The 9,587-nt window shown below is 49.1% G+C and overlaps 1 protein-coding gene across 1 annotated transcript; it reads left to right on the top strand.

Moving 5' to 3' along the window:
* Positions 1-2,012: 2,012 nt before the first annotated feature.
* Positions 2,013-6,311, top strand: GHRL (ghrelin and obestatin prepropeptide). The gene is made up of 4 exons (XM_016209975.2): positions 2,013-2,120; positions 2,345-2,467; positions 5,442-5,550; positions 6,292-6,311. The coding sequence occupies exons 1-4, from the start codon at positions 2,013-2,015 to the stop codon at positions 6,309-6,311; spliced, it is 360 nt and encodes a 119-aa protein (XP_016065461.2).
* Positions 6,312-9,587: the final 3,276 nt, after the last annotated feature.

The raw sequence follows: 9,587 nt of genomic DNA on the forward strand, positions 1-9,587 counted from the left end.
AAAATAACATCCTTTTCTACAACCCAGAATTCGCCTCATTCAGACCAAGGTTTAGCCTAATTGATGAAAAAAGTGCTTGGTAAGCCAACTAATTATCAGTACAAATGAAATTAAGTGTATAAAGATAATTTGTTCCCAGACACCATGTACATATAGCAATTAAGTGGTGCAGATGAGTGCTTCTCATCCATTCCCAAGGCAGGCGCCCAGGGCCCTGCGATGGAAGGAAGACCACAGCCCCGGAGCGAGCCAGAGGAAGCATGCTGCAGAGCACCTACTGAGCTCTGAGGAAGGGACAGGCACGGGGAGCTGCCAAACTGGCCCTGGTATTACCCACACTTGAAAAGAAGGAGGAAGAAAGTGAGCCGGGAAAGTTGGTTCTTTTTCTAGATCTATGGTCTTCCTCGGAACTCCTCCTGGTCCAGATTTGCGTGCATTTCCCACCCCCGTCTATCCCCACTCACACTGTCTGTGGGCAGTGAGGTACCTTTCTGGGTGCCGCCTCCCTCCTCCCTCAGTGGTCCTGCCATCCATCAAATCTTCCTTCCTCCTCCACCAGCCTCCACTGTGGAATGTGGTCAGGGTGGTTTCCATCACACAGGCCACCTCTCTGTTTCCCAAAGATAACACAGTGAGTGTGGGTGTTTGCTCGCTGGTGCTCTTATCTAAGATCAACACTGCAGCTCCTGCCTCCAGAGGCCTCCGGCGTCAGGAAAATGCAGAGGCTCAATGTCTCAGTAGGTGCCTGGTCACTATAGTTGGGGCTTGGAGTGGGGTTTTTTCCCTTTTGGTGGGGGGAGAGGGTGACTGAATAAGCTGCAAGTCTTCTCTAAGGGCTCAGACTTCTCTCCACCCTTGTCCACCTTCAGCCCTCTGGCCCCGCAGCCAAGAAATCTAAGCTCAAGTGGCTGACAGGGTAAAGGGCTCCCGGTGACATGCTTACTCCAGCCCCCACTGCAGCTGGTGATGTTTTTCAGAAGAAGGTACTGCTGAAGTCCCCCACTTTCTACTGAAGGGCTGTCCAGCCCCTCCTGTGCCTCCACTGTCTCTAGAGTCTCGACACGGGTCCAGTGCCCCTTGAAATAGATCTTCAAGTCGGGTGGCATCTGATGATCAGCTGCTCTACTGCCTCAAGATCCTCCAACTGGTTCCCTGCCCCAGTCCCACCCTGCTCTTAGAAATCTAGTGACAGTAACATCGTTCTATCCAGGGAGGAAGGGGGTTTCAGAAAGGAGAGTAAACCAAGGTCACAGAGCAACAAAGACAGCCTGGACCCCCCAGCCACTCCCCTCCCTACCACCTAAACCAGGGCCAGGCGCATTTGGGGACAGCTGGAGCAGATGGCCACCCCAAGCCAACCCAACAATCTCTCAGGGCATTTGACCTCCATTGTTGATTTCTACCCAGAGGACCCAAGGAATGTAAATCAGCCCCTGGAAAGTAGGCTGCCCTGAGATGAGGCTGCTGGTTTAAAACAAACACAAGGTTTATTATATAAGGACCAGACAGCCACCAGGCACCACCTCTGCCAAGAATCCCAGGTAGGCACTCTCTCATTCTTTGACTGTGGGTTTGCTTCTGGGTTTAATTTACTGGCCATTCACAGGCCCATCTGAACAAAGGGGAGGTTGCACAATCTGGAGCAGCCAGCTGCTCAGACATAACTGGGCTTAGGAGCCGCCCCAATCCCCCCATGTCTCCTGGGGACCTTGCTGGTTCAGCTTTATCATCCCTGTTAAGAAACCTGGTACAAGCTCCTTGGGGGCTGGAAAAAACATGTAGGGTTCTGCCCTGAATGAACAGTCTTGGAAGAGAGCACACATATCCTTCAATTCGCTTGTACCATGGGGAGGCGGGCAGAGCTGCTACCCTGTCCGCTAGGCTCCTACCTGAGTTCTGAGGCCTGGGGAGAGGAAGGGAGAGGAAGGGCAGGGGACGGAAAGGGAGGAAAGGACATGCTAACTGGAGACCCTCTCTCCTCTAGGCCCATCTGTCTCAACCCAACCAAGGCCATGCCCTCCCCAGGGACCATCTGCTGCCTGCTGCTCCTCAGTGTGCTCTGGGTGGACTTGGCCATGGCAGGCTCCAGCTTCCTGAGCCCCGAACACCAGAAAGTGCAGGTGAGATGTCACCCCACAAAGCCCCACTTTCTGAATGGGGCATCTCATTCCAGCCCTGCCACATAGCATCTGTGTGACCTGGGCAGTGGTTCAACCTCTCTGGGCTTCAGCCTTCTCATAGAGCACAAAGGAGGACCCTGAGTCTGATATAAACCCACGTCTCTTTCTGCTTCTGAAAGGATATGGGGGATTAGGGCCCTAAAGAAAACACTTCCTCTTTCCAGCAGAGAAAGGAGTCCAAGAAGCCACCAGCCAAGCTGCAGCCCCAGCCCCGGGAGCTCAAAGGCTGGCTCCGCCCAGAAGATGGAAATCAGGCAGAAGGGGCAGAGGATGAGCTGGAAATTCGGGTTGGTTCCTCTGTAGTTCTATGCTTTTGTGGCTGGGGAGGGGGTGAGGGAAGGGGAAGGCAGCGGGAGATGGCATGAACAGGGGCCCACTTACCAGCTACTCAAGAAATATAAAATTGCATGAAAATAGCTGACTCTGCACTGGGCTCTATGAGGTCTTTGCCCATGAAGAGATGGGCAACGTCTAAGAGATGTAACTTTGCTACCACAGAATAGGAATTGACAAGGAGCCATGAGCAGAGGAGAGAAGGGGGCACTAGTAGGCGCCAGATGATTTCAAAAGGTGCAGCAAATAGGGTGTCCAGAGAAAGACACTCAGGAAGACATAGCTGGTCATAGACGGTATTTCCCTGCAGAAAATGTTCTGGTGGGTTCAGGGGCCTCTCAGACCTTACCTGGGGCTGGAGTGCACCCACACTGCACCCTGGACGGCCAGCTACTGCAAGCCGGGCTCTGGTGGGCAGCTCTCACTGAAGTCCATCTGTGATGAGGACAGGCCAGTCAGGCTCATCCCAGCTCTGACAAATCTTACATGGGACAAGGAAACAGTTTAGAAATAAATGGAGGACTAGGAGAAAGAGAAAGAGAGAGGGCGCAAAGGGGTTTTATAGGGTTATCTAGGTAACCTTCCTGAAAGGCTGGCTGTGTGTAGTTCACGGACCATTCTGACAAACATTTAGGTGGTGACAGACACCTCCATGCAGAGAAACCAGAATTTCCCTGGGTGGAACTTAATAATGGCAGTTACTGAGCTGCTGAGAGCTGATATTACTGTGCCCATTGCATAGATGAGGAACAGAAGTTCAGACAAGGAACTCACTTGCCTAAGGTGCCACAGCCAGAGTATGGCAAAGGTGGAACTGAAGGTCAGGGCCAAGGCCAGTCCCCAAGACTTCTCCTAACCGGTCTGGCACCGTGAACAGTGCCTCTCACTCCCTCTTCTGGCCTGATAAGCCCAAGTGTGTCCCATTTTGGCCTTTCTCTAACTACCCACCAGCCTCTTCTCCCATCAGGGATGAACCCCCACCCACGCTCTCTCTGACCCTCAGCAAAACCTAGGGGTGTTCTCAGGCACTTCCTCCACACTACCTGTGAGACTCTCAGCCTACCACATCCCCACTCGATGGTCTGCAAACCCTTAAGCTAAAACCAGGGAACTTTCCTAGTGAGATTGTCAGCTCCCACAGGCGGAATAGCTCTAAATTAGCCCGGACGGGGAAGAGGTTTCAGTGGCTGATGACTCACAGCAGGGCTGGGACAACTGGAAGTTTCCAGATTCCATGAAGGCTGGCCCCAGAAGAAATGGCCCGCACTGCCTCAACTAGAACCAGGAGGCTGAAATGTCTAGGAGGCAGGTGGAGAAGAAGGCTGGCAACACTGGCAGCAGAGCTCTGGATGTGCTCCCCAAGCCCCTCCCACTTTAGGGTTCCATCTCTCTCATCCCAGTTTTCCTCCTAAAATCGAGTTTCAGAGCTAGAAGACTTTTCAACCCCAGTCCCACCCACCTCCCACTGAACAGATCAGACACCGAGGCAAAGGGAGCCTTGTCAGGTCACCTGAAGCTGATCAACCAACAGTCGCTACCCTGCCTCTCAATTGCCCCTACTGCCCAGTTCCAGCCAGCAGGTCCCTAGATCGGTGCTCAATGGTTCCTAAGAAGTCTGACCACCCCACATTAGCTACAGGAGTGGAAGAAAAAAGAATATTTACTGAAGGGAGGTTAACGGGAGGGTCTAAGTTCCCTAAAAAAACAATCATTCCATTCCACTTTTTCCATCCACTCCACCTTCACAGTGGAGACAAATGGGAATGTTTTAAAGGAACAAATAGCTATTTCTTGTTTTAATAACTTCTTTAAGCATGTTTGCTCATCTGTAAAATAGGAATAATAGTGGTACCTGCCTGGTGGGTAGGTACGGAGGACTCAACAGGACAGCCTCACACAGGGTAGGGTGTCACACTGGCGACTGCTGCATCCCTGGGACTAGAAGAGGTTCTGGGGCTGGTGGGACTTAATCCTGCAGTCTAATCCTTGGCCACCAACTCCTCTGAGGCCTCAGACAAGTCCTTTAACCTCTCTGGGCCTCAGCTGCTTTATCTGAAAATGGGGATAACACCTCCTGTCCAGAGGGTGGCAGGCAGAACCAATGATCGAGGGTCCATCCAGCACCAAGATTTCCTCTACTGACTCATGGAGATGTTTAGTCATCTCAGTGACCAACACGGCCAAGGACTGAGGCAGCTACTAGATGAACAGAGATAAAGATACAGGCTCTGCTCTCAAGGGAGAAAACGATGAAGTGGCCGCAGACAGAGCTCTTTCCCGTTTCCCCAAAGCTTCTGGCACCAATAAATCACCTTGTAGAATGCAGGAAGGAGTAGGGAAAACAGGGCGCTCTCCCTGTGGAAGGAAAGAAATGGCAGCAGAGAGAGAGGGCTTAGCTCAGAGCATCTTTCTAGGAAAAGGTCCGCTTCCTGTCTGACTTCACACAAGAGCATGAGAGGAAGAATAGCTGGGAAGGGAGAGGTGGGGGCAACGGAGGGGGCAGAGCCCATCACCTAGGCTAGTGCTATGTATCCCAGGTAGGCCCACTTCCCCCCAAATCTCCCTGCCAGGGCCTGAGATCCACCACTGGTGATTCAACCTCAAGTCTTCTAAAACTGCAGGGGGGGCAGGGAAGCGGGCCTGACCTAGGGGACACCACGGCTTTTATCAGAAACCTCCTTAGAGATCAAGGAAGAGAGAGCAAGGTAAGTCTCCTGAAGATGGAGGGAGCAGTAAGAATGGGCCTACGGAGGCCGAGTAACTGAGCTGTCCCTCAGTGGTCTCTGCTGGGCCCACAGGCTCTTTTCCCTCCCTGCCCCTGTGATGAGACCCTGAGAGCCCAGGACCTCCTGTGGGACAAGTGTTTCGGGCAGGGGTTGGAAGGTGTAACCTCCGACACTTCCTGGGTTCTCCCTGCTCTCCTCCTAGTTCAACACCCCCTTTGATGTTGGAATCAAGCTGTCAGGGGCTCAGTCCCACCGGCATGGCCAAGCCCTGGGGAAGTTTCTTCAGGACATGTTTTGGGAAGATGCCAATGGTAAGTCCCTCCCTAAATCAGGTCAATTCAGTTTCCTCAGAGTCCCAAATGTCAGTCCACATTATGGGTGACACAAAAGTTTTCTTCCCTGTCCCCTGCCTCTCAAAAAGAGCATCTAATTCCTGGATCCCAAATATCAGCAGAAGAGTGGGTTGGGCTGGTATTTGAGTGGCTCAGAGGGGACTGAGCATAGTTTTTGTATTCAAAGAGGGTACTAGGTCCTGAGGACTAGCTTTGGATCCCCAGTGAACCCCAATTTCCTTAACCATAAAATGGAGCTAACACCCATATGAGTATAAAATTATTTGGTGTTATAGCACCTTTACTGTATAATTTTACTTCACAAACAAATGGAATTAGTGCTATAATTGCATTCAGAATGGGCTCTGCAGCCAGTTAAAAGCAAAGTTGTTTTGGTTTTTATTTGAATCCCTCTTGCCTTGTAAAAAGATACCACCCAACTTTCTCCTAATAGAGAAGGCAAACACCTGCCTTTGGAAGCACGCTACAACCTGCAGAGCACTTCCCTCACGAACAAGGCATCGCCCACCCCACACCCACCCTTCCGTGCAAATAAGGAGACCAGGACTCAGAGCTTTTAGGTGACTTGGCCAAGTCACAGCCCAGTGCTTCCCCATTACAACATACCACCTCAATAGTCGCCATTGTGGAAAAAACCTTCTTTGATGGTGCTGGCCAGATAGCAGATGCAGAATTTTGACTCTGCCTCTTGCTTTTCAGAGGCCCCAGAGGACAAATGACCATCCACAAGACCAGCCCACCTCTGTTTTCCTACTACCCTTAGAAGTGCTCACCATGGCTTTTAGGTTGCTTCTACAACTCCCAGCTGAGTGGTACTAGCTTAAGAGCTGAATAAATATTCAAACTGTGTGCTAAATGTTCGAAATGAGAATTATTTCACCAGAGGAAAATTTCACTGGAAAAAAAAAAGAATTCTTGGTCTATGGTCAATGGAAAGAAAAACAAGTATGTAGCAAGGCAGGTGTGCATGCTTAGAAAACCAAACTAGACCAACTCATATAAGCAGACAAAGGGGGATGGGTGGCGGAAGGGGGGTAGAGGAGAGGACAGAAGGAGGAGAGAAAGACAGAGAAAGGGAAGGAAAGGGAGAAGAGCACGGGCAAGGGACAGAGAAAAGGAAAGGCACAGTTCCTTAAGATATCACAGTGCAAAATTGCAGTGAGAGCTTATTATCAACAAGGACCGTACAGACAAAGAAACTGCAGGTGACATTATCAAAGCTAACATCCACTAAGCACATTCAAGATTAGAACAGGATTCTGGGAATGCCAAAACATGAGTCTAAAGTTATACTTAAATGGGTGCTAACAATGGCTATGAGCCACTGCAGGGAAGGGCTTCCTCCTTGAGAAGCTGGGCAAAGTAGATAGCATCTCATATGGGCAAGGCAAGCCACTGCCTTCATTACTTCACTGATACTAGGTAGTTGTCCCAAAACATTTCCAGCTCACAGCTGAACTGAACCTTAATCCTTGAGTTCCACAATTCCAGTGAAGACACAAGCCTTCCTAGGAGGAAATGTCACTTATCCGTCATTTACACTTTAGCATAAACATGCAAATTAATTTCTGAAAGCTGGTGATGGATGGGTGGATCATTAAGAGGGAAAAGCAAACAAGGCAGGTTCCAAGGGGAAGCACTGCCAACCTGCCTGGTCAGACACACGAACCCCTACTAGAGATATGTAGGACACCCCTCTGCAGAGTTGGGTAACACCCACACTCTGGAAAAGCCTCTATCACAGAAAGCTGTAGGAGTCAAGTATCTTCTCAAGCAAAATTCTGGCCACCTGGCACTCAAGGCAAAGCCCTATAGGCACTAACCTCTGGTAGACTTAGTAGGCACACAAAACCCAACTGCCATCCCTCACTAAGGAATTGCATGTAGTCTGCGGAACTTCACCATCATTTGGGAATTTTTTAGAAATGCAGAATCAGAATCTCATGCCCCATCCCTACCCTACTATTATCAGGATCTGCACTATAACAAGATCCCCAGGTTATTAAATGGCTTATATAAAGTGGCTTAGAAGCAACTGGATCCTATTCAGGCAGCACAGCACACTGCACAGCCAAATGGCCCCACCTGGCATAGAATAGGTGTTGAATGTCACATAATGGCCAGGTGGGACCCTCAACAGGACTGAGGACACATGAAAAGGGTGTCCTGTTTCTTCTCTCACCTTCTTCCCATCGCTTTAGTCCCAGCTCTGTTGCTGACTCCATGTCCATCTGCTGGGCAGACGGCAAACACACACACACACACACAATGACATCTCTCAGATAACTAGACACCTGATTATATGACTACACAGTGAGTTAGTTCATTCACTGAATCCTTGCTTCCAAAAACATCTCCCTCTAAGCCTCAGTAATGATCACAGATCAAAACATGTTATCACCATTAAAGGAATTTAAGGTATCAGAGAGCAGGTGAACTAAGTGCCTACTAAGTCTACCAGAGGTGAACTAAGGAAGAAAGGAAATAGAAGTGGAGGGAAATGGCCTTCCACAGCCCCCACAAGCCAACCCCCTAGAACTGAGGCCTAGACTGACACTGTCTTGGAGCTGTGACACATCCCAGCTCTATTGTTTAGTAGTACAACCCTGATCACCACTCACCACATCCACAGCCCTCTTCTTCACAGCTAGAGAGGAGGATAGAAGGCCCAAGCGTGATTAAAATGGCCCAGGAAACCAGCCGCTGACCTGGTGAAGCAGCAGCATGGATTGGGCTGGGGGTGGGCGCTCGGAGAGGATGAGTGCCAGGCCCTGACAAAAACTGTTACCTAAAGCCCGCCCCCGCAAAAAGAACAAAGGCTTCTCTCTCAAAGGACTCACAAGCATTCCCTGCCACTGTCCTGTCATTCATTCAAAAGAACATGTTAAGCACCCACTCTGGACAGAGCTCTCTCACCTGGGGCAGGCAGCATGATGTTGTGGAGAGCTATGGACTACAGACTCAGACCCAAATTTGAATACCAGCTCTATGATCCAGACCAAAACATTTAATTTCTCAGTTTTCTCAAATTAAAACACCTACCTCCCTGGATTACTATGGAGGGAACACAGTAGCTCCCTTGAGGACATCTGGCACACAGTAGGCATTCAACTATTCTAACAACTACCACTTACTGCATTCCTGCTGTGCATCAGGCATTGTTCTAAATACTTATATGTAATTAATGTAATTTCAGTTAATTTTCACAATAAGCCACTTAGGAGGGAGGAAACTGAAGAAATTAACTTCCTAAGGTCATACAGCAAATACACTGCCCATTCATACCAAGAGCTATAGTGCTTGAGTCCATGCTTTCATACTTTACTACCCCTCAATGTTACTTTCTTGCCCTACTGCCTAGAGTCCAAGGGATTTCTTTTGTTTTTTATTTTCCTTTGTAATACACTGGGTCGATGTCAAGTTGAACTTTAACAACTGGGAAAAATAAAACATCAAAGGAAACAAGGGACACACTTGAAGAAATTTAGCATTTCAAACACATTCCTATGTCAGCCTTCTTAAACCTATTCCTCCAGCATTATTTAATGATACCACTAACTTAAGGTTCTCAAAATGGGGTATATTTACCCCTGGGGTGAGCAAGAAATTTGAAGGAAAAAAGTTCTCCTTATAGCCCTAGTCGGTTTTGCTCAGTGGTTAGAGTGTCGGCCTGTGGACTGAAGGGTCCCAGGTTCGATGGTGACCAAGGGCACGTACCTTGGTTGCAGGCTTAACCCGGCAACCAATCGATGTGTCTCTTTCACATCAATGTTTCTCTCTCTCTCTGGAAAGCGATGGAAAAAAATATCCTCAGGTAAGGATTTAAAAATATTCTCCTTATAAAAAGCTTATTTTGTTTTAGCACATACCTAATACATCACTATACTAGCACATGTATTTAATGCATCATACACTTACAGGTGTGTGCTCCAAAGTTCCCTAATGGCAACATGCAAACAGAAGAATGGGGGACCCACGCTTGGCCACCTTCCTTA

Source organism: Miniopterus natalensis, chromosome 15 (genome assembly GCF_054644295.1).
Source record: "Miniopterus natalensis isolate mMinNat1 chromosome 15, mMinNat1.hap1, whole genome shotgun sequence".
Classification (NCBI taxonomy): Eukaryota; Metazoa; Chordata; class Mammalia; order Chiroptera; family Miniopteridae; genus Miniopterus; species Miniopterus natalensis.